Here is a 25724-nt window from a genome sequence, read left to right as displayed (position 1 = left end):
TGGAGGCGAACTCAATGGGGTCTTTTAAGAGATTCCTGGATGAGTACATGGAGCTCAATAGGATGGAGAGTTATAGGTAGGTCTAGAAGGTAGGGATGTGTTCGGCACAACTTGTGGGCCGAAGGGCCTGTTTGTGCTGTAGTTTTTCTATGTTCTATGTTCTAAAACAGCACAGGATTACTGGAAAAAATATAGTGTAAGAAATTAGATTATGAGAATAAACTAACAAAGAACATTTTAAAAAGAGAGTAAGATTTTCTGCAAGTATATAAACAGGAAAAGAGTAGCTAAAGTAAACATTGTCCCTTTAATGGTGAGGCTGGGAAATTAATACTGGAAAACAAAGAAATGGCAGAGAGATTTTGAACAAGTATTTTGTATATTCCTTCACAAAGGAATACAAGAAAACTCATCCCAACAATAATAGAAAGCCAAGGGGCAAAAGGGGGAACTTAAAATTCATCAAAGTAAAAATTATAGGCAAACTATTGGGACTCAAGCTGACAAGTCCCCTGGACCTAATGGGCTGAATCCTCGGGTTGTAATCTTCCAAAACTCCCTCAATTCTGGAAAGGTCCCAGCAGATTGGAAAATAAGACCTTGGTTCAACAAAGGAGGGAGACAGAAAACAGAAAACTACAAGCCAGTTAGCCTAAAATCTGACATTGATAAAAGGTTAAAATCCATTTTTAAGGAATTAGTAGAAGGATACTTAGAAAATCATAATATAATCAGACACAGTCAGCATAGGTTTATAAATGAGGAATTATGTTTGACAAATTTATTAGCTTTCTTTTGAATCTATAACCAGAGGGTGCATAGAGAGAAACCAGTATATGTCGGGGGGTGGGGGGGATGGGGCGATGGCCTAGTGGTATTATCTTTACACTATTAATCTAGAAACTCAGCGAATGTTCTGGGGACCCGGGTTCGAATCCAACCAAGCAGATTTGAATTCAATAAAAACAATATCTGGAATTAAGAATCTACTGATGACCATGAAACCATTGTCGATTGTCGGAAAAACCGATCTGGTTCCTTTAGGGAAGGAAATCTACTGTCCTTACGTGGTCTGCCAACATGTGACTCCAGATCCACAGCCCTCTGTAATGCAACCACTCAGTTCAAGGGCAACTAGGGATGGGCAATAAACGCTGGCCAGCCAATGACGTCCATGTCCCATAGATGAATAAAAAATGTTGTGTATTGTGTATTTGGATCTTCAAACAGTATTCAATAAGGTGCCACGTGTTGGGGCAATAAATTAGTTTGGATAGATTGGCTAACTGACAGAAACAGAGAGTCAGGATAAATGTGTCATTTTCAACTTGGTAAACTGCAACTATAAAGCTCTATGACGATCAGAGCTATGGCCTCAATTATTTACAATCCAAATTAATGACTTGGATGAAGGGTATTGGAGCCAAAGCGTGCTGACAATACGAAGTTAAATAGACAAGCAAGTTGTATGAAGGACACAAGTCTGCAAAAGCATGAACTTAACCAGATAGGTTAAGTGAGTGGGCAAAAATTTGGCTGTTGCAGTACTGTTGCAGCATGGGGCTATCTGGGCATCCTGTTGCAGTACGGGGGGACCTGGGAGTCCTGTTGCACTACAGGGGGACGACGGGGGGGACCTGGGTGTCCTTTTTAAAAATTTATTCGTGGGACATGAGCGTCGCTGGCTGGCCAGCATTTATTGCCCATCCCTAGTTGCCCTTGGAGGGCAGTTGAGAGTCAACCATATTGCTGTGGCTCTGGAGTCACATTTAGGCCAGATCAGGTAAGGATGACATATTTTCTTCCCTAAAGGACATTAGTGAACAAGATGGGTTTTTCTGACAATGGTTTCATGCTCATCAGTAGATTCTTAATTCCAGATTTTTAAAAATTGAATTCAAATTCCACCATCTGCCGTGGCGGGATTCCAATCAGGGTCCCCAGAAGATTAGCTGAAATTTTGGATTAATAGTCTCACGATAATACCACTAGGCCATCACCTCCCCACTGTTATGATTTTCCAGCTTCACCGTGCCTGGGACATCGCACTAATTCCAGAAAATAGTGTGTGGGCCTAAAAACTGGTTTCGTGCCCGGCGCCGAATGGTTTGCTATAGTACAAATCCCTTTCTACTGCCGCAAACTAGATCACGCTATTTTGGCCCGATTAGCATATTTAAAGTATCATTTAAATATACATAGCCTGTTCAACACTGGATTCTCCTAGTTCCTGGGATCTTCCAACCCTAAGGTGAATCAGTACTGGTCTTCACTTGCAGAGGCCAAGCATAATGCCCATGCCAGGTGGCTTGGAGGTCATTGAAGCCCTTAGGTATTCGGAGACATGGCTAGGTAGTGCGGGGGGAGAAAAGTGGGGGGGGGGGTGTTGAGATGGGGTGGAGCATAAAGGGGGCACGTTGGGGGTCATGAATGTGAGGGGATGTCAGGATCATAAAGAGGGAGTCATTGGGAGGGCTCCAAAGCCAGTGATCCACGTTAGAAAGGGGCTGGCGAAACATACCACCGATGAGGCGGGGGAGGTGGGAGGGGTGGGGGGGCGGGGGGGGATTATCCTGATGTCCACGGGAGGAGGGAGGGGGTCTCCCAGTGCACTGTGAGATCGGGGCACCCTTTCAAAACGGTGCCCGCTCACTTTGCAGCCAGGCTCACTGGGGTATTTAGGGCCGCCCCTCCTAGAACCGGTATGCATCTCACCACTTTCCCAAAAAATTACTCAGTGTGGGACGATTGCAATCCGGTCTGCGCCAAACAGACCAGTGCAGATTGCTCTGGTTTTCTTGCCATTATGACAATTAGGGGGCGATCTTACCAATTACATTGCAAGTGCCAAACAAGCACTTTTTTGGGCCTTTTTTTGGGCGAGCACCCTGTCGCAATCTTACAGTACTTAGAAAGAAAAGCCCAGATGTGATTCCCGCCAGCAGGAGGAGTGGGCTGTTGAGGGAGCCGGCTGTTGAGCTCTAGGGACACCATTGCGCAGGTGCCCCGATCTCCCAGTGCACTGAGGTGTCACCACCCTCCCCAGACATTGTCCCCCAACCCCCAATTGCCGCACTGGCCGATCGCCACCTCTCCCCGGTCGATCGCCGCTCTTATCCTGCCAATCGCCACCTCAGCGAATCCCAAACCCTCTCGATCATCACCCCAGCTGATCAATACCTCCTAATGCAGAGTACCCCCTCCCTTCACACCTCCCATCGGACCTCCCCCGCCTCACCATCGTAGAATCATAGATTCATAGAATCACAGAACCATACAGTGCAGAAGAGGCCCTTCAGCCCACCCAATCCAAACCGACACATTAGAAACATCTGAACTCCCACCTAATCCCATCTGCCTGCATAGGGCGGCATGGTAGCACAGTGGTCAGCACTGCTGTTTCACAACTCCAGGGATCTGGGTTCGATTCCCGGCTTGGGTCACTGTCTGTGTGGAGTTTGCACATTCTCCTCGTGTCTGCGTGGGTTTCCTCCGGGTGCTCCGGTTTCCTCCCACAGTCCAAACATGTGCAGGTTAGGTTGATTGGTCATGCTAAAAATTGCCCTTAGTGTCCTGAGATGTGTAGGTTAGAGGGATTAGTGGGTAAATATATAGGGATATGGGGGTAGGGCCTGGGTGGGATTGTGGTCGGTGCAGACTCGATGGGCCGAATGGCCTCTTTCTGTACTGTAGGGTTTCTATTTCTATTTGGCCCATAGCCCTGAATGTTATGATGTGCCCTTGTGACTCACCCTTCAACTAAGGAGAACAGCTGCTCATTATCCACTCTGTCCATGTCCCTCATAATCTTGTACATCTCGATCAGGTCACCCCTCAGTCTTCTTTGCTCCAAAGAAAACAACCCAAACTTACAGAAACTCTCTTCATAACTTAAATGTTCCATCCCAGGCAGCATCCTGGTGAATCTCCTCTGCATCCCCTCCAGTGCAATCACATCCTCCCAATTATGTGGTGACCAGAGCTGCACCCAGTACTCCAGCTGTGGCCTCACCAAAGTTCTATACAACTCCAACATTAATTCCCTGCTTTGGTGTTGTGAGACTTTTTACTGTGCTTACCCCAGTCCAACGCCGGCATCTCCACATCTTTGTAATCTACCCTTGACTGATGCATGTATCCCATATGCCTTTTTCACCACCCTACTAACATGCCCTTCCACTTTCAGTGATCTGTGGACAAACATGCCAAAGTCCCTTTGTTCCACTGAACTTTCTAGTGTCCTACCATTCATTGAGTACTTCCTTGTCAAATTACTCCTTCCAAAGTGTATCACCTCACACTTTTCAGGGTTAAATTCCCTCTGCCACATATCTGCCCATCTGATCATTCTGTCTATATCTTCTTGTAGCCCAAGACACTCAACCTCACAGTTAGCCACCCAGCCAATCTTTGTGTCATCCACAAACTTACTAATCCTACCCCCCACATAGTCATCTATGTCATTTATATAAATGACAAATAGGGGGGCCAATACAGATCCCTGTGATGGTACGCCACTGGACACTGGCTTCCAGTTACTAAAGCAGCCTTCTGTCATCACACTTTCTATACATTGTCTCCTATAACTGAGTCAATTTATTAAATTACCCTGGATCCCGTTTGAATTTATTTTCTTTACAAGTCTCCCAAGTGGGACCTTGTCAAAGGCTTTGCTGAAATCCATATAAACTACATCAACTGCACTACCTGCATCTACACACCTGGTCACCTCCTCAAGAATTTCAATCAAATTTGTTAGGCATGGCCTCTCTCTGATGACACTATGCTGACTATCCCTGATCAAGCTTTGCCTCTCCGAATGGAGATAGATGCTCTCCTTCAGAAGTTTCTCCAATAGTTTCCCTGACATGGAACTCACTGGTCTGCAGTTCCCTGGTTTATCTCAAAACCCTTCTTAAATAGCAGAACCACATTAGCTGTTCGCCAGTCATCTGACACCTCCCCCGTGGCCAGAGAGGAATTGAAAATTAGGGTCAGAGCCCCTGCAATCTCCTCCCTTGGTTCCCATCGCAGCCAAGGGCATGATTCATCTGGATCTGGAAATGTATCCACTTTTAAGGCTGCCATCACGTCCAATACCTTGTCCTTCCCTATGTCAATTTGCTCAAGAACCTCCCTGAATTCCATATCATCATCCTCATTCTCTTGGGTGAAGACCGATGTGAAGTGTTTATTCAACATTCAATGTCCTCTGGCTCCACCCACATATTGCCCTTTGGTCCTTAATAGGCCCTACTCTTTCCCTGGTTATCCTCTTCCCATTGATATACTTAGAGAATATCTTGAGATTTTCCCTACTTTTACCAGCCAGAGCTTTCTCATATTACCCCTTTGCTTTCGTAATTGCTTTCTTAAGCTCCACCCTGCACTTTCTATACCTCAATAATGCCTCCACTGATTTGTTCCCCTTGTACTTTTTAAAAACCTTTCCTTTCTTTCTCATTGTATCCTGAATATCCCTGGTCATCCATGATTCTCTGGGCTTGTTATTCCTACCTATCACCCTAGAGGGAACATGCTGGGCTTTCACCCCCCCACCCCGCTCCCCCCCCAACTGCTCTACTATAGATTTTCCCATTAGTAGCTGTTCCCAGTCTACTTTGGCCAGATCCTGTCTAATTTTACTAAAGTCTGCTCTCACCCAATCCAAACCCTTTTTTTGCAGCTTGTCTATTTCCCTGTCCATAACAAGCTTAAATTGTACCATGTTGTGATCACTATCACTAAAATGCTCCCCCACCACCACCTCAACCACTTGTCCGGCTTAATTCCCCAGAATTAGGCTTGGACGGTCCTTATTGGACCCTCTACATATTGATTTTAAAAATTCTCCTGTACATATTTCAAGAAATCCACTCCATCCAAACCCTTAACACTATGTATATCCCAGTTAATGTTGGGAAAGTTGAAAACACCTAACATAGAACATAGAAAAGCTACAGCACAAATAGGCCCTTCGGCCCACAAGTTGCACCGAACATGTCCCTACCTACTAGGCTTACCTATAACCCTCTATCTTACTAACTTCCATGAACTTATCCAAAAGTCTCTTAAAAGACCCTATCGAATCCGCCTTCATCACCACTATCACTAGGATTGAGGGTTATAGGTAAGCCTATATATAGGCCTAGGTAGGTAGGGACATGACCGGCGCAACTTGGGGGCCTGTTTGTGCTGTAGTTTTTCTATGTTCTATGTTCTACCACTACCGGCAGCCGATTACACACACCCACCACCCTCTGAGTGAAAAACTTACCCCTAACATCTCCTCTGTACCTACTCCCCAGCACCCTAAACCTGTGACCTCTTGTGGCAACCATTTCAGCCCTGGGTAAAAGCCTCTGAGAATCCACTCTATCAATACCTCTCAACATCTTATACACCTCTATCTGGTCACCTCTCATCCTTCGCCTCTCCAAGGAGAAAAGACCTAGCTCTCTCAACCTATCCTCATAAGGCATGCCATCTAATCCAGGCAACATCCTTGAAAATCTCCTCTGCACCCTTTCTATGGCTTCCACATCCTTTCTGTAATGAGGCGAACAGAACTGGGCACAGTACTCCAGGTGGGGTCTGACCAGGGTCCTATACAGCTGCAGCATTATCTCCCGATTTCTAAACTCAATTCCTCTATTGATGAAGGCCAGTTTTCCATACGCCCTCTTAATTACAACCTCTACCTGCGATGCTGCTTTGAGCGTCCTATGAACCCGGACTCCAAGATCCTTCTGATCTTCCACACTGCCAAGCGTCTTACCCTTAATATTATATTCTTTCATCCTATTCGACCTGCCAAAATGAACCACCACACACTTATCTGGGTTGAAGTCCATCTGCCACTTCTCCGCCCAGTCTTGCATCTTATCTATGTCCATAAGACCATAAGACATAGGAGCGGAAGTAAGGCCATTCGGCCCATCGAGTCCACTCCACCATTCAATCATGGTTGATTTCAACTCCATTTACCCGCTCTCTCCCCATAGCCCTTAATTCCTCGAGAAATCAAGAATTTATCATTTTCTGTCTTGAAGACGCTCAACGTCTCGGCCTCCACAGCCCTCTGTGGCAATGAATTCCACAGACCTACCACTCTCTGGCTGAAGAAATTTCTCCTCATCTCTGTTCTAAAGTGACTCCCTTTTATTCTAAGGCTGTGCCCCCGCGTCCTAGTCTCCCCTGCTAATGGAAACAACTTCCCTACGTCCATCCCATCTAAGCCGTTCATTATCTTGTAAGTTTCTATTAGATCTCCCCTCAACCTCCTAAACTCCAATGAATATAATCCCACGATCCTCAGACGTTCATCGTATGTCAGGCCTACCATTCCTGGGATCATCCGTGTGAATCTCCGCTGGGCCCGCTCCAGTGCCAGTATGTCCTTCCTGAGGTGTGGGGCCCAAAATTGCTCACAGTACTCCAAATGGGGCCTAACCAGTGCTTTATAAAGCCTCAGAAGTACATCCCTGCTTTTGTATTCCAAGCCTCTTGAGATAAATGACAACATTACATTTGCTTTCTTAATTACGGACTCAACCTGCAAGTTTACCTTTAGAGAATCCTGGACTAGGACTCCCAAGTCCCTTTGCACTTTAGCATTATGAATTTTGTCACCGTTTAGAAAATAGTCCATGCCTCTATTCTTTTTTCCAAAGTGCAAGACCTCGCACTTGCCCACGTTGAATTTCATCAGCCACTTCTTGGACCACTCTCCTAAACTGTCTAAATCTTTCTGCAGCCTCCCCACCTCCTCAATACTACCTGCCCCTCCACCTATCTTTGTATCATCGGCAAACTTGGCCAGAATGCTGAAATCCATATAAACTACATCTACCGCTCTTCCCTCGTCTATGTGTCTAGTTACATGTTCAAAAAATTCAATTAGGCTCGTAAGGCATGATCTGCCTTGGACAAAGCCGTGCTGGCTATTTCTGATCATACTATTCCTCTCCAGATCCCGTCATCTAGATCGTTAATATATAAAGAGAACAGCTGTGGCCCCAACACTGAACCCTGCGGGACACCACTTGTCACCGGTTGCCATTCTGAGAAAGAACCTTTTATCCCAACTCTCTGCCTTCTGTCTGACAGCCAATCGTCAATCCATGTTAGTACCTTGCCTCGAATACCATGGGCCCTTATTTTACTCAGCAGTCTCCCGTGAGGCACCTTGTCAAAGGCCTTTTGGAAGTCAAGATAGATAACATCCATTGGCTCTCCTTGGTCTAACCTATTTGTTATCTCTTCAAAGAACTCTAACAGGTTTGTCAGGCACGACCTCCCCTTACTAAATCCATGCTGACTTGTCCTAATCCGACCCTGCACTTCCAAGAATTTAGAAATCTCATCCTTAACGATGGATTCTAGAATTTTGCCAACAACTGAGGTTAGGCTAATTGGCCTATAATTTTCCATCTTTTTTCTTGTTCCCTTCTTGAACAGTGGGGTTACAACAGTTGTCTCGTTGCAACTGCTGACATCCCTCTACACTATCCACAATACCACCAACCTTTGTGTCATCAGCAAACTTGCCAACCCATCCTTCCACTTCCTCATCCAGGTCATTTATAAAAATCACAAAGAGCAAGGGTCCCAGAACAGATCCCTGGGGCACTCCACTGGTGACCGACCTCCATGCTGAAAAAGACCCATCTACAACCACTCTTTGCCTTCTCTGGGCAAGCCAGTTCTGAATCCACAAAACAATGTCCCCTTGTATCCCATGCCCCTTCACTTTTTCAATAAGCCTTGCATGGGGCATCTTATTAAACGATTTGCTGAAATCCATATAAACTACATCTACCGCTCTTCCCTCGTCTATGTGTCTAGTTACATGTTCAAAAAATTCAATTAGGCTCGTAAGGCATGATCTGCCTTGGACAAAGCCGTGCTGGCTATTTCTGATCATACTATTCCTCTCCAGATGTTCATAAATCCTGCCTCTCAGGATCTTCTCCATCAACTTACCAATCACTGAGGTTAGACTCACTGGTCTATAATTTCCCGGGCTATCTCTTCTCCCTTTCTTGAATAACGGAACCACATCCACAATCCTCCAATCCTCCTTATAACCTTATTTTTATTGTTTTTACACATCTCCACAAATTGAGCACATATTTGGCCCTCAATATCCCTCTATCTGGGGGGGGGTCTATAATAAACACATGTGGCTGTCCCTTTTGTATTCCTAAGCCCTCCCCACAAAGCTTCATTTGATGCCCCTCTCCAATATATCATCTTTCCTTACTGCAGCAACTGACTTAACTAATAACACAATGCCTCCTTCTCTTTTACCTCTTCCTCTGTCTCACCTGAAGATTCTATATCCCGGAATGTTGAGTTGCCAATCGTGCCCTTCCTTCCACCATGTCTCTGTGATGGCTACTATATCACACTTCCACCTGTCAATCATCACCCTCAGGCCCTGCCCCCTTGGCACTGCCCAGTGGGCACTGCCAGGGAGCCTGGCTGGCAGTGTCAGGGTGCCCGGTGCAAACTGTCAGGGTGCCCGGTGCACACTGCCAGGCTGGCACTGCCCAAGGGGCATTGTCCAGCCCTGCATCCGATCACCCGGAGAGCTTCAATGACCTCTTGTCCCGCCGGTGAGGCCATCACATCAGGTGCCTGTTGGTGGAGACTGTACATGATCCTCACAGGTGCAGACCTCGACTGGCGAGCAGGTAAGTGCAAGTGAGCCCAGACGATAGCATCTGAAATTCACTAATGATTTTTTTCGCCACTTGCCCAACCATACCGGCTTGCCACGCTGATCATTGGCAGGTCGAGTCAGTAAGATCACCCCCTTCATCATCTTTTGGGAAAATTTCAGCCTGTATCTCTGTGAGGGCAAGTGCTGGATCCATGATAGCAATGATGAGCAGAGGACTGGATATGTACAACTTAAACTGCTTGACAGGCCCTCTGGTTCTCCACTCCCTCCCTACTGCTGAGTAAGTTAAAACACCAATATTGTTTAGCTATATGAACCATTAAATGGTTCCTTAAATAGGCCTGGAGTGAAAGCCAGATACCTCGATATTCCACACAATGATCAGGCAAACTCTGATCTCCCCCACCAACATGCTCTCAGCACTTTCATTCCTACTTGCCTGCTTTCCACTTTCCCTGCGAGCTTCAACTCTTTACCCGAGTGTGCACAGAAGCGTTTGAGACTGGACCAAATCAGCAAGTTTTGAGAGTGTTTCCAAGCAAAACCTCCTTAAATTGCACCTATCCTGATCCCGGTGCCAAGGCGAGATGGTGATTGTAATCTTTCATACAAGAGTAAGCATCTTCCTTTAGCGCAACTTGACTGGGGCGGTGTTCTCTACATCCTGTTCATTTTCTGGCTCCGGAGACATTGATGTGATGACTCTGTTTACAGGCAATTTGCCTGAGCTCTTCTTTGTAGCAGGATTTTAACACAATTATCTCAATTACATCAGTAACTGCGGCAATGTGAACCAAAAATTCAAACAGCTCCTTAATCCACTGACTGTGATCTGCTTTATACAGATATGAGCAAAGCCAGCTGCTGAAATGGCAAAATTTCATATACAGTGGCCATCATTCCCATATATTCATCTACTCCCCATTCCCACCAGGATATTGCTTGCAATGATAAATGGGGTGGACTGCTGGGTTGTTCTAGTCCTAGTTCAACCAGAAACCCACGGGATTTTTCGACCGCGCTCGCCCCAAAACCAGAAAGTCCCGCCAAGGTCAAAGAACCTTTGCATGATCCGCCCCCATTTTGGACAGCAAAATTCCGGCCCTTTAACAATTCTAACTTGCAGAATTTCTGAGTTAAGATGGCTCGTGTGTTTTCTACCCTAGGTACTTTTAAAAAATGACAATGAAACAGTCTGTGCAGCTGTCATTCTAAATAAGGACTTTGTGCTAACATCTGCTGATTGTGTAAACCAATTGCATTCCTTCACAGTTATTGTGGGTGAGTTCTTCAATTTTAATTTCTGCCTTTCTGGAATCAAATTAGATTTGATGACATTGTGACAGTGACCTTGTGTTTTATTATGTTCCCTTTTCTCATTCGAGCACTGTCTTAAACCCGGCTCTGCCCATTGTATCTCTATCGCCTGTATGCTGATCATTTGTGAGTCTAATCAATGTGTCTTGGACATACTGGGAGAGGCAATGATATTGTCACTGGACTAATAATCCCATGACCTAGTGTAATACTCTGGGAACCCACGTTTGAATCCACCATGGCAGATGGTGAAATTTCAATTCACTAACTCAGGAATTAAAAGTCTAATGATAGTCTATAATGGTTATCGTAAAAACCCATCTGGTTTACTAATGCCCCTTTAGGGAAGGAAATCTGCCATCTTTACCTAGTCTCCAGACCCACAACAATGCGGTTGACTCTTAACTGTCCTCTGAAATGGCCGAGCAAGGAACGCAGTTCAGGATGGGCAACAAATGCTGGTCCAATCAGTGACATCCACATCCTATGACAGTTTTTGTTCAAAACTATCTAACCATAGACAGCACTGTCCTAACCAGCCATCTCATGTCAGGGTTTTCCAGCAGAGATAGTGACCAGCAACAGGAACTGTGGCGGGTTAGGTCCTCTATTCCTACAGCCATGGAGTGAGGCTAGTTGCTTTGTATAATGCTACCTAAATTAGAATAAGAGTGAACAAAGGTGTGAGGAAGCTGGTACAGGTGGTACGGTAGCATAGTAGTTAGCACTGCTGCCTCACAGCCCCAGGGACCCAGGTTCGATTCCAGCCTTGGGTGACTGTCTGTATGGAGCTTGCACATTCTCCCCGTGTCTGTGTGGCTCTCCTCCGGGTGCTCCAGTTTCTTCCCACAGTCCAGAGACGTGTTGGTTAGGGGTATTGGCCATGCTAAATTGCCCCTTAGTGTCCAAAGATGCATAAGTTAGGTGGATTAACCATGGTAAATGTGCGGGGTTACAGGAATAGGGCAGGCCTGGGTAAGATGCTCTTTCAGAGAGTCGGTGCAGACTCTATGGGCTGAATGGCCTCCTTCTGCACTGCAAGGATTCTATGGCTCTATGGTATGGGTCATCAGCACCAGCAGAGACCAGTTGGGTCATATTTCTATGTCATAAATACTATGAAAAAATTCTATGAATTTACTGCTGTAATGTTTCTGCAATTTATAAATAGCTTGAGTTTCCCAATATATTGTTTGAAGTATCTGAGATGTACATTCAAACAGTTTACTGTTTTGCTTTTACAATTATAGCTATTTTCTACTACATGTTCCTGCTGTAATGCCCATGTCAAGGAGGGAGTGTCCTCCCAGTGTCCTGGCCAATTATTATTCCCTCAAACTGCTTTAAATGGTCTTGGTTACCTCATTTTTTTAATCTATGGGATCTTCCTATGTGCAAATTAACTGGTGTTTCACTTCAAAACAACTCATTGTCTAAAGGACTTTGGGACACCCTGAAGTATTGAAAGATTCAATATAACTACTGACTCTCATTATGTGGCAGACCAATATCTATTTTCAAAAATTGAAAACATACATTTCTGCAGAAGAAAAATCTATTTTGTCTTTTCTTTTTACAGGCGAGCACAACCTGGAAGTAAATGAAGGCAGTGAACAAATACACAACGTCAGTCAAATATACATTCATTCAAGGTACTCTCGGGCTACTTTTGAGAATGACATTGCACTACTGAAGTTAGAGACACCAGTTGAGTTCAACAATTACACCATCCCTATCTGTCTTCCTGAGACAGACTTTGCTGAATTCTTTTTGATGAACTCTGAATATGGGGCTGTAAGTGGATGGAAACAGAGACAGGGCCGCATCCACCAGCCAGTTCTACTTGGAGTGCCATACGTTCCTTATGTTGAATTTTTAAAATGTGAGGTGCTGCAACATTTTCCCATTGTGCACCGAATGTTTTGTGCAGGTTTCGAAGAACTGGCAGATCCACTGTGTTATTTAACCAGAGGAAGTCCCTTTGTCACCAAGTACAGGGATGTCTGGTATTTGACTGGCATGAGCTTAGGAGCAAAAGAATATGACTGCAGAGTGATACCAGTTTATACAAAAGTATCGAGGTACATAAATTGGATTAAAAAAACAATGGCCCAATCGGTCTTGGGTATCTAGATGTGCACCCAACCTAACAAGTTAACTGACTTCAGGATGTATTTTTGTCATCAATATTCCAAAATGGAGAAACAGGAGTGGAGAACTGAGTTGAATTGAACATTCTTGAACCAAAGTAGTAATTAAAAATGATTACCTGCTCAAGTCCGACTTCTGTTCCATAATTCTAACTCCATGTGGCCATTTACAGAAACAAAAATGGGTGTTTAAGCTTGTAGGTAGCAACTGGTTTTAACCATTCTCGGAAATATGTAGAGGAATTGATGAAATGATGTGATTGAAAACTGATGGAATAAACAGATTCAGTGGAATCATATTGATACTGGTGATAGCGGTGGTGCTGCAGATAGAGATGGTGATGGGTGATGAATATGATAATAATGATGATAAAGGTGATGGGTGATGATCTGTGTTGGTGGCATGTGAAGGATTTGTGTCTCCCACTTATCCTTCTAACAGAACTTATGCTTTTTTGTCTACTCTGAACTTTATCTGTAGCTTTGAGGTCTAGTACAGATTAGCAATGAAAAACCAACCTAATCTGAATATTTAAGCATAAACTAGTTAGTTGGTGTCCTGTGGCATTGCTCATGATATCCTGGGACTTGAGAAATCCCAGAAGATACCAGAGAGTTGATAGAACATAAAGCAGTACAGCACAGGAACAGGCCCTTCTGCCCACGATGTTGTGCCGAACATGACGCCAAATAAACTAATCCTTTCTGCCTGCCCTTGGTCCATATCCCTCTATTCCTTGCATATTCATGTGCTTATCTAAAAGCCCCTTAAACACCCCTATCTTAGCTGTCTCCACCACGGCAGTGTGTTCCAAACACCTACCACTCTGTGAAAAAAATCACCCCTCACATCTCCTTTGAACCTTTCCCCTTTCACCTTAAGTGCATGTCCCCTAGTATTAGACATTTCAACTCTGGGAAAAAGATTTTGACCTTCAATCCTATCTTTGCCTCTCATCATTTTATAGACTTCTATTAGGTCTCCCCCCAGCCTCCACTGCTCCAGAGAAAACATCCCTAGTTTGTCCAGCCTCTCCTTATAGCTCATACCCTCTAATCCAGGCAGCATCCTGGTAAACCTCTTCTGCACCCTCTTCAAAGCCTCCACATCCTTCCTGTAATGTGGCGACCAAAACTGAATGCAATACTCAAAGTGCAGTCTAACCAAGGTTTTATAAAGCTGCAACATGACATCCTGACTCTTGTACTCAATGCCCTGACCAATAAAGGCAAGCATGCATGTGCCTTCTTTACCACCCTATCAATTTGAGTTGCCACTTTCAGAGAGCTATGGACTTGAACCCCCAGATCCCTTTGTACATCAATGCTGTTCAGGGTCCTGCATTAACTGTACATTTACCCTTAACATTTAATCTCTCAAAGTGCAGCAACACATTTGCCCGGATTTAACTTCATCTGCCACTTCTCTGCCTTTATCTGCAACTGATCTATATCCCAATGTATTCTTTCACAAGGGCAGCATGGTGGCACAGTGGTTAGCACTGCTGCCTCACAGTGCCAGGGACCTGGGTTCAATTCCGGCCTTGGGTGACTGTCTTTGTGGAGTTTGCACATTCTCCCTGTATCTGCATAGGTTTCCTCCCACAGTCCAAAAATGTGCAGGTTAGGTTGATTGGCGATAGTAAATTGCCCCTTAGTGTCAAGGGGATTAGCAGGTTAAATAAGTGGAGTGATGGGGATAGGGCCCAGTTGGGATTGTGGTCGGTGCAGACTCGATGGGTCAATGGCCTCCTTCTACACTGTAAGGTTCTATGATTCTATGACAAACTTCTACACAACTCCACTATCTTTGAGTTGTCTGCAAACTTGCTAACCCACTCATCTACCTTTTCATTCAAGTCATTTATATATATATATATCACAAGCAGTAATTTGTCCCAGTCCTGCAGAACACCACTAGTCACGGACCTGATGATGAAATTGCCAATGTAGATGGCACTGCCAAGAGGAACAGGAAATTATTACACAGCACAAAAAGCAATGAGACAGTTGAAGTTTAGAGAGGACATGAGGAATTACTTTTTTTACGCAAAAGGTGGTGGGTGTTTGGAATTCGCTGCCCGAGTTAGTGGTGGAGACAGAAACCCTAAACTCTCACCTGGATCTGCACTTTAATGCTGTAAGCTACAGGGCTATGGCTGGGTGCAGGAAGGTGGGATTAAAAAGGGCACCTGGGTGTCCTTGGGCTGGCATGGACAAGATGGACCAAATGGCCTCCTTCTGTGCTGTAACCTTTCTATAGTTTGATGGTTCTATCACAGCACATAATAAGGCATCAAGTAAAACCATTGCACCTCAAAGCTAACCATCAAATCATAATAATAAGTACAATTCCCCATTACAACAAATAATCCCAGTGATCTAATACTGTTTACAAAAAGTCTTATTAGTTTCTACACCATGAATGACCGACCTTTCTCTGACCCATCCTAACATTTCTATGTCACACCTCAAACAGTTGGAGACAGACAGCTGTTCCAAACTACAATGAGCCCCTTAGAGAGGAGATGGCTCACTCTGCTCTGTACAGGGGTAGGCATAGGGTAGGATGATTCCTCGCTACTGGGCAGAGGGAGCTCCAGTCCGGTAGAGTTTGGGACTTCTGCAATGAGCTAAGAGTTGGTTGAACATTCCTGCTACTATGAGGGGGACAAGTTTCCTGAACGCCAACAATTCCATATGTCGCTGGAATAGATTTCTGGTCCCAGTGATCAATGAGACAACTGATTCCATAGAAACTGAAAGATCCTAGAATCCCGGACTAACAGAATACTCTCTGGTCCTGCACAAATACTGCCAGGTAAACAACTGGCTGGCCACCTGTCAATTTCTCATCAGCATTATCTTCCGACACCATAGGAAAATGGCTTTAGACTGCTCAGCTCAAGGCTGTCAGAGGTCAAGGTTACTATATTCTCATGCACCATCCTTTCTCTTTCCTGCCTTGCCACTTCTAGAAAGAGGTAAAGGTTCACACATTGGTTCGGCAGAGCCCATCTGAAATGGGAACTTGGTGGATCTCTTATGAGGAAGCTGGTGGAGAGATTGAAGAACATGTACAAACATTAGAACAAGATGCATGCTCATGCACACACAGTTGGCACAATGAACTACCTCCCCTCTACCCTATATGGCTATTAACTGAGAGAGAGGAATGTGCAACAAGACCTGGGAGTCCTCATACACGAGTCACTGAAGGTAAGCAAGCAGGTGCAGCAGGCAGTAAAAAAGGCAAATGGCATGTTGGTCTTCATAGCGTGAGGATTTGCGTATAGGAGTAGGGATGTCTTGCTGCAATTATGCAGGACTTTGATGAGGCTGCACCTGGAATATTTTGTGCAGTTTTCATCTCCTTATCTGAGGATGCTTTTGCTGTAGAGGAAGTGCAGCAAAGATTTACAGACTGATTCCTGGGATGGCAGGACTGACATATGAGTCAGTTCAGATAATATTCACTGGAGGGGGGGGGGGGGGGGGGGGGAAGAGAGGAGTGAGGAGGGTGTGGCAGGATTTCATAGAAACTTTTAAAATTTTAACAGGACTAGCAGGCTCGAAGGGCTGAATGGCCTACTCCTGTTCTGATTTTCTATGTTACCCGTTCCACATCTCCATTCTCAACTGCGAGGCCAGTTAATTCCAGTGTTTGGTAGAACACCTTTTTGATGAATTAAGTAAGTGAATGCCTAGCATTATGTGCTGGATACCCGGGCAGGAAGAATCCACAGTGTTAAGTAGCTCTATGTCTCCAGATCCTGCAGTTTTAACTTATCAGGATTCATGGAATCGATGCTAGAAATAGTAGGTGGAAGGAATAAGGAATTGAATGATGAGAGTTTAATGCATGACAGGATGTGAGAATTGACATGAATGATGCCAGGTTATATGGTTTCTAGGGCAAGCAACAAGGTACACTGTCATATCCCAAAGGGCATTGCTTGAATACTGGGGCAGGACACAGCAATTTGCATGTGTTTCTATAAGCTGCGTTGCTATTCAGCAGACATGATTAACATACCTTTAAATTGGTTATTAAACTTCATATGCCACTTGGGGTTATGGAGGTCCCTCTCACAGCCACTATTTTATAGGTGAATATCCATTTATGAATTAGGCAGCAGAGGATATTCTGATGATTCACAACTGTTTACTGTGATACTATAGTTCAGTACAAATACTAGTTTCCACTCTTCAGTTCCGGATCCCCTCCCTGTCCAAAAGCCTCTCCCTTCTGAGTTAAGTCCTATTAAGCACAAGCATCAAAGAACATTTCACTCTGCAAGACCAGTTTATTCTTGGATGTATTTTTAACATTGCCAGCCACGTCCCACCACATGTACCATGCTGTTTTGTCTAACGGCTTCTCCCTAGTACTTTCAATCATAGCACTCTCCTCTCTCAGACAGCACCTGCCACCACATTCCTACTTTCCCGAGAGTGGATCCCGAGAGATCCACCCTCTAAACAATGAAGTTTCGGAATTTTCTGCCCCCTCTCTCCGGAAAGAGAGAGTTAACATTTCAAGCCTATGAGCTTTTATCAGAAATTCGGATAAAAGGCCATCAATTATTTTTTTTATTCATTCATGGGATGAAAACGTAGTTGATAAGGTCAATATTTATTGCCTTTGAGAAGGTGGTGATAAGCCGCCTTCTTGAACTGTTGCAGTCCATGTGGTATTAAGAAATTCCACATTTTTAATCCAGCGACAGTGAAGAAATGGCGATATAGTTCCACGTCAGGGCAGTGCGTGATCTGTGGAGGTAGTCTACCACCTTTGTTCTTCTGGATGGTAGAGGCCACAGATTTGGAAAGTGCTGGCAAAGAAGGTTTGGCTACTTGGTTCAATGCACCTTGTCGATGGTGTGGCATGGTAGCACAATGGTTAGCACTGCTGCCTCACAGCACCTGGAACCTGGGTTCAGTTCCAGCCTAGGGTAACCGTGTGGAGTTTGCACATTCTCCCTGCGTCTGCATGGGTTTCCTCCAGGAGCTCCAAAATCCTACCACAGTCTAACAATGTGCAGCTTAGGTTGATTGGTCATGCTAAATTGCCCCTTAGTGTCAGGGTAAATTAGCATGACAAATACTTGGGATTATGGGGGTAGGGCCTGATTGCGACTGTTGTCGGTGCAAGCTCAATGGGCCGAATGGCCTCCTCCTGCACTGTAGGGATTCTATTCTCTACATTACTGCCACTGTGCGCCAATGCGAGAGAAAGTCATGTTTAAGGTGGTGGATGAGATGCCAATCAAGCAGATTGTTTTGTCCTAGGTGGTGCTGAGATTCTTGTGTTGTTGGAGTTGTCTCAAAGAACAAAGAACAGTACAGCACAGGAAACAGGCCCTTCGGCCCTCCAAGCCTGTGCCACTCCTTGGTCCAACTAGACCAATCGTTTGTATCCCTCCATTCCCAGGCTGCTCATGTGACTATCCAGGTAAGTCTTAAACAATGTCAGCGTGCCTGCCTCCACCACCCTACTTGGCAGCGCATTCCAGGCCCTCACCACCCTCTGTGTAAAAAACATCCCTCTAATATCTGAGTTATACTTCGCCCCTCTCACCTTGAGCCCGTGACCCCTCGTGAACGTCACTTCTGATCTGGGAAAAAGCTTCCCACTGTTCACCCTATCTATCCCCTTCATAATCTTGTACACCTCTATTAGATCTCCCCTCATTCTCCGTCTTTCCAGGGAGAACAACCCCAGTTTACCCAATCTCTCCTCATAGCTAAGACCCTCCATACCAGGCAACATCCTGGTAAACCTTCTCTGCACTCTCTCTAACGCCTCCACGTCCTTCTAGTGGTGCGGCGACCAGAACTGGACGCAGTACTCCAAATGTGGCCTAACCAGCGTTCTATACGGCTGCATCATCAGACTCCAGCTTTTATACTCTATACCCCGTCCTATAAAGGCAAGCATACCATATGCCTTCTTCACCACCTTCTCCACCTGTGTTGCCACCTTCAAGGATTTGTGGACTTGCACACCTAGGTCCCTCTGTGTTTCTATACTCCTGATGACTCTGCCATTTATTGTATAACTCCTCCCTACATTATTTCTTCCAAAATGCATCACTTCGCATTTATCCGGATTAAATTCCATCTGCCACCTCTCCGCCCAATTTTCCAGCCTATCTATATCCTGCTGTATTGCCCGACAATGCTCATCACTATCCACAAGTCCAGCCATCTTCGTGTCATCCGCAAACTTGCTGATTACACCAGTTACACCTTCTTCCAAATCATTTATATATATCACAAATAGCAGAGGTCCCAGTACAGAGCCTTGCGGAACACCACTGGTCACAGACCTCCAGCCGGAAAAAGACCCTTCGACCACTACCCTCTGTCTCCTATGGCCAAGCCAGTTCTCCACCCATCTAGCCACTTCTCCTGGTATCCCATGAGCCTTAACCTTCTTAACCAACATGCCATGTGGGACTTTGTCAAATGCCTTACTGAAATCCATATAGACGACATCCACGGCCCTTCCTTCATCAACCGTTTTTGTCACTTCCTCAAAAAACTCCACCAAATTTGTAAGGCACGACCTCCCTCTTACAAAACCATGCTGTCTGTCACTAATGAGATTGTTCCGTTCTAAATGCACATACATCCTGTCTCTAAGAATCCTCTCCAACAACTTCCCTACCACGGACGTCAAGCTCACCGGCCTATAATTTCCTGGGTTATCCCTGCTACCCTTCTTAAACAACGGGACCACATTCGCTATCCTCCAATCCTCAGGGACCTCACCCGTGTCCAAAGAAGCGACAAAGATTTCCGTCAGAGGCCCAGCAATTTCATCTCTCGTCTCCCTGAGCAGTCGAGGATAGATGCCATCAGGCCCTGGGGCTTTGTCAGTTTTAATGTTCCCTAAAAAACCTAACACTTCCTCTCTTGTAATGGAGATTTTCTCTAACGGGTCAACACCTCCCTCCGAGACACTCCCAGTTAACACGCCCCTCTCCTTTGTGAATACCGACGCAAAGTATTCATTTAGGATCTCCCCTATTCCCTTGGGTTCTAAGCATAATTCCCCTCCTTTGTCCCTGAGAGGTCCGATTTTCTCCCTGACAACTCTTTTGTTCCTAACGTATGAATAGAATGCCTCATCCAGGCAAGTGGACAGTATTCTATCACACTCCTGACTTGTGCCTTGTAAATGGTGGACAGGCTTTGGAGAGTCAGGAGGTGTGGGATTCCCAGGCTTTCACTTGCTCGTGTATATATATATATATATATATATATGTATATATTTGTATCTGATCCAATTAAGCTTCTGGTTAATGGTAACACCCTCAGTGATGGTAACACCATTCAATATCAAAGGTTGATGGTTAGACTCCCTTGGAGATGGTCATTACTTGGCACTTGTGTAGTGCCAATGTTACTTTCTTTTTATCAGCCCAAGCCCGAATTTTGTCCAGACATTGCTGCATGCAGGCATAGACTGCTTCAGTATGAATTCTGAAGAAGAATCACATTACTCTAAACATTAACTTGGTTTCTCTCTCCTAATGCTGCTGGACCTGCTGAGTTTTCTCAGCACTTTCTGTTTTCATTTCAGTATCTGAGGAATTACAAATGGACAGAACTTTGTGAAATTACTAGCAAATAACCGTATTTCTGATCTAATGATGGAAAGGTCATTGATGAATAGCTGAAGATGGTTGGGCCTAGGACACTACCCTGAGGAACTCCTGCAGTGATGCCCTTGAGCTGAGATTTACCCCCAATTACCACAACCATCTTCCTTTGTGATGGGTAAGACTCCAACCAGCAGAGGGTTTTCCCCGATTCCTAGTGACTTCAACTTTTCTCAGGCTCCTTTACACCACACTTAATAAATGCTGCTTTGATGTCAAGGGCAGTTACTCTTATCTCACCTTTTTGGTCTATGTTTGGATCAAGACTGTAATAAGGACTGGAGTCAAGCGGTCCCAGAAGAATCCAAAGAGAACACCAGTGAGTAAGTTACTGTTGAATAAGTGCCGCTGGAAAGCACTGTCAACAACACTTTTCATCGCTTTGTTGATAAGTAAGAGTGGACTTGTGGATGGTAACTGACCAGATTGGATTTGTCCTGGGACATAGCTGTAAAACTCTGCATGCTGCCCACCGATACTGCCTGAACAGCTGAGAATTTTCAGCATTTTATGTTTTTATTTCAGAAGAGGCAAAGTTAGCAGTGGGAATATTCGTATAAAACATATTTTGTATGAAATGTATTTTCTTGTGTGGGTGTCGATGGAATGTTTGAGGACAAGTCGATTTAGCAAAATTAAAGTTTTGTGCGTGTTCCATTTTGAAGTTTTCCTGAATAGATGGGGCACCAATTATTAACATGGTGACAACATAATCTAAATTCTTTGGTTTGTGCAGAAGAGATATATAAACATTGCACTTCAATAAAAAGAATAGTCTGTATTTATTACAACATCACTTAACAAGTTCAAGTTAACAAAATATACCTTGCATTACATTTGTATCTTTAATGTGAAATACAAAATGACACTGGGACAATGACAGAGGAAATAGATCAAACAATGACAGGGAATACTCACTGGAATGCAAGTCACATTATCCTTAGCTTTACATACCATCCTTGGTGATGAGGCCTTCAGCCTGCATCATGTGTATGTTTCCTGGCATTGACGTAGGAGAAGCAATACATGAACTTCGACCTCGACTTGTTAACACACAGAGGATAGCGGTGGGAAAGGATTCTGTTTACTGACAACAAGTTTCTGATGCTGGTGAGAGATATAACCCTTGATGTGACCCTAAAAAAAAAATTAACTGTGACCATACACAAAATGATTTTGTAAGAGTGTGATTTTATATGGTGCCTTACACAACCACAGGATAGCTCAAAGGACGGCACAGTGGCACATTGGTTAGGTCTGCTGCCACACAGCGCCTCGATTTCCGGCTTGGGTCACTGTCTGTGTGGAGTCTGCACGTTCTTCCCGTGTCTGTATGGGTTTCCTCCGGGTGCTCCAGTTTCTTCCCACAGTCCAAAGATGTGCGGGCTAGGTTGATAGGCCATACTAAGCGACTAGGGGATTTTCACAATAACTTCATTGCAGTGTTAATATAAGCCTACTTGTGACAAAGTGTTTCATTGCCAATTAAATACTTATTGAAGTGTAATAGTCTCTCCCTCTCTCTTGAGTATCTTCACACCCTCAATGTATTTTTCCCAGTTTGGGAATAATGGGGGAAAGTAGTGGAAGGATTGCTGAACTGATTCTCAGCTCATTGAATTCTCCTTCCATGACCAACAAATCCTGGCATTGGATTCAAACCCAGAGCATCTGGTCCAGTGGTAAGGGCGCTACCACTACATCACAATGCTTCCTCCAGTGTAGTCACTGTTGTAATGTAGGCAACATTGCAGCCAATTTATGCACAGTTTGCTCCCACAAACAGCATTTGTAAGCACGTTATCTGTTTTAGTGATGTTGGTGATGTTTTAGTGATGTTAGGTTCTTTACGCAGAGAGTGGTTGGGGTGTGGAATGGACTGCCTGCAGTGATAGTGGAGTCAGACACTTTAGAAACATTTAAGCGGTTATTGGATAGGCACATGGAGCACACCAGGATGATAGGGAGTGGGATAGCTTGATCTTGGTTTCAGATAAAGCTCGGCACAACATCGTGGGCTGAAGGGCCTGTTCTGTGCTGTACTGTTCTATGTTCTATGGTGAGGGATAAATTGTGACCAAATGTCCAAACAGTCCCATGAAATCACTTATGCATACTTGAGAAGTCTGGTAGGATCTCGGCTCAACCAAAAGACAGGACACCTCAGATTCCTCTCCACCTGTCTGATTATTGAACCCAGCAGTCCCTCTCCAAACAGAATGTGTCTGCTTATTGAACCCATCATTCCCTCTCCATCCAGAGAACTGTGTCTGATTATTAAACCCATCAGTCCCTCTCCATCCAGAGTGTTTTTGATTATAGAACCCAGCAGTCCCTCTCCATCCAGAGTGTTTTTGATTATAGAACCCAGCAGTCCCTCTCCATCCAGAGTTGTATTGATGATAGAACCCAGCAGTCTCTCTCCATCCAGAGTCCGTGTTTGATTATAGAACCCAGCAGTCCCTCTCCATCCAGAGATTGAGAGTGATTATTGAACTCATCAAATGGCGGAGGTGCTTAATGAATACTTTACCTCGGTATTCACGGTGGAAAGGGATCTGGGTGGTTGTACTGCTGGATTGCGGAGGACAGAAAGGATCGAGCATGTGGACATAAAGAAAGAGGATGTGTTGGAACTATTGAATGGCATCAAGGTTGGTAAGTCGCCGGGACCGGATGGGATGTACCCCAGGTTACTGTGGGAGGCGAGGGAGGAGATTGCGGAGCCTTTGGCGATGATCTTTGCATCGTCGATGGAGACGGGAGAGGTTCCGGAGGATTGGAGGATTGCGGATGTGGTCCCTATATTCAAGAAAGGGAACAGGGACAGCCCGGGAAATTACCGACCGGTGAGTCTAACCTCAGTGGTTGGTAAGTTGATGGAGAGGATCCTGAGAGACAGGATTTATGATCATCTAGAGAAGTTTAGTATGATCAAAAGTAGTCAGCACGGCTTTGTCAGGGGCAGGTCGTGCCTTACGAGCCTGGTTGAGTTCTTTGAAAATGTGACCAAGCACATTGACGAAGGAAGAGCGGTGGATGTGGTCTATATGGACTTCAGCAAAGCGTTCGATAAGGTCCCCCATGCAAGACTTCTTGAGAAAGTGAGAGGGCATGGGATCCAAGGGGCTGTTGCCTTGTGGATCCAGAACTGGCTTGCCTGCAGAAGGCAGAGAGTGGCTGTGGAGGGGTCTTTCTCTGCATGGAGGTCAGTGACCAGTGGAGTGCCCCAGGGATCTGTTCTGGGACCCTTGCTGTTTGTCATTTTCATAAATGACCTGGATGAGGAAGTGGAGGGATGGGTTGGTAAGTTTGCTGACGACACCAAGGTAGGTGGTGTTGTGGATAGTTTGGAGGGATGTCAGAAGTTGCAGCGAGACATAGATAGAATGCAAGACTGGGCGGAGAAGTGGCAGATGGACTTCAACCCGGATAAGTGTGTAGTGATCCATTTTGGCAGATCCAATGGGATGGAGCAGCAGTATAAAATGAAGGGTACCATTCTTAGCAGTGTAGAGGATCAGAAGGACCTTGGGGTCCGGGTCCATAGGACTCTTAAATCGGCCTCGCAGGTGGAGGATGCGGTCAAGAAGGCGTATGGCGTACTAGCCTTCATTAATCGAGGGATTGAGTTTAGGAGTCGGGAGATAATGCTGCAGCTTTATAGGACCCTGGTTAGACCCCACTTGGAGTACTGCGCGCAGTTCTGGTCACCTCATTACAGGAAAGATGTTGAAGCCATTGAAAGGGTGCAGAGGAGATTTACAAGGATGTTGCCTGGATTGGGGGGCATGCCTTATGAGGATAGGTTGAGGGAGCTTGGTCTCTTCTCCCTGGAGAGACGAAGGATGAGAGGTGACCTGATAGAGGTTTACAAGATGTTGAGGGGTCTGGATAGGGTGGACTCTCAGAGGCTATTTCCAAGGGCTGAAATGGTTGCTACGAGAGGACACAGGTTTAAGGTGCTGGGGGGTAGGTACAGGGGGGATGTCAGGGGTAAGTTTTTCACTCAGAGGGTGGTGGGTGAGTGGAATCGGCTGACGTCGGTGGTGGTGGAGGCAAACTCGTTGGGGTCTTTTAAGAGACTTCTGGATGAGTACATGGGATTTAATGGGATTGAGGGCTATAGATAGGCCTAGAGGTGGGGATGTGATCGGCGCAACTTGTGGGCCGAAGGGCCTGTTTGTGCTGTGGCTTTCTATGTTCTATCAGTCCCTCTCCTTCTAGAGTCTGTGTTTGATTTAGAATGTGGAGATGCCGGCGTTGGACTGGGGTAAACACAGTAAGAAGTTTAACAACACCAGGTTAAAGTCCAACAGGTTTATTTGGCTTTTGCTACCAAATAAACCTGTTGGACTTTAACCTGGTGTTGTTAAACTTCTTACTTTGATTTAGAACCCAGCAGTCTCTCTCCATCCAGAGATTGTGTCTGATTATTGAACCCCTCAGTCCCTCTCCATCCAGAATGTATGTCTGATTATTGAACCCATCAGTCCCTCTCCATCTGGAAAGTTCTGTGGAAAAAGGAACTTTGGCATGTTTGTCCACAGATTTCTGAAGGTGGAAAGGCATGTTAGTCGGGTGGTGAAAAAAGGCATATGGGACACTTGCCTTTATCAATCGAGGCACAGCTTACAAAAGCAGGGAAGTCATGTTGGAGTTGTATAGAACTTTGGTAAGGCCACAGCTAGAGTAGTGTGTGCAGTTCTGGTCGCCAAATTATTGGAAGGATGTAATTGCATTGGAGGGGGTGCAGAGGAGATTCACCAGGATGCTGCCTGGGGTGGAACATTTAAGTTATGAAGAGAGGTTGGGTAGGTTTGGGTTGTTTTTGCTGGCTCTTGAAAGAGTTATCTAATTAATCCTACTTCCACACATATTTAATGCACTTTAATAATC

At 45.1% G+C, this 25724-nt stretch overlaps 2 protein-coding genes across 9 annotated transcripts in view; one reads left to right on the top strand and one right to left on the bottom strand.

Moving 5' to 3' along the window:
* LOC144506352 (coagulation factor X-like) overlaps positions 1-13449 on the top strand; it is a 73135-nt gene extending 59686 nt beyond the window's left edge. For all 5 annotated transcript variants that reach the window (XM_078232339.1, XM_078232340.1, XM_078232338.1 and 2 more), the window contains 2 exons: positions 10855-10969; positions 12585-13449. In XM_078232339.1, the coding sequence (XP_078088465.1) occupies positions 10855-10969; positions 12585-13138 (669 nt within the window). In that variant the 3' untranslated portion in view covers positions 13139-13449. The remainder of the gene's footprint in view (positions 1-10854; positions 10970-12584) is intronic.
* Positions 13450-21588: 8139 nt separating this feature from the next.
* Positions 21589-25724, bottom strand: part of pcid2 (PCI domain containing 2) — a 78859-nt gene continuing 74723 nt past the window's right edge. For all 4 annotated transcript variants that reach the window (XM_078232343.1, XM_078232344.1, XM_078232345.1 and 1 more), the window contains one exon: positions 21589-21962. In XM_078232343.1, coding sequence (XP_078088469.1) covers positions 21873-21962 — 90 coding nt within the window. In that variant the 3' untranslated portion in view covers positions 21589-21872. The remainder of the gene's footprint in view (positions 21963-25724) is intronic.

This window comes from Mustelus asterias, chromosome 17, assembly GCF_964213995.1.
Source record: "Mustelus asterias chromosome 17, sMusAst1.hap1.1, whole genome shotgun sequence".
Classification (NCBI taxonomy): Eukaryota; Metazoa; Chordata; class Chondrichthyes; order Carcharhiniformes; family Triakidae; genus Mustelus; species Mustelus asterias.
Note: the sequence above shows the minus strand (reverse complement) of the source record. Positions and strands in the feature narration are given on the sequence as shown.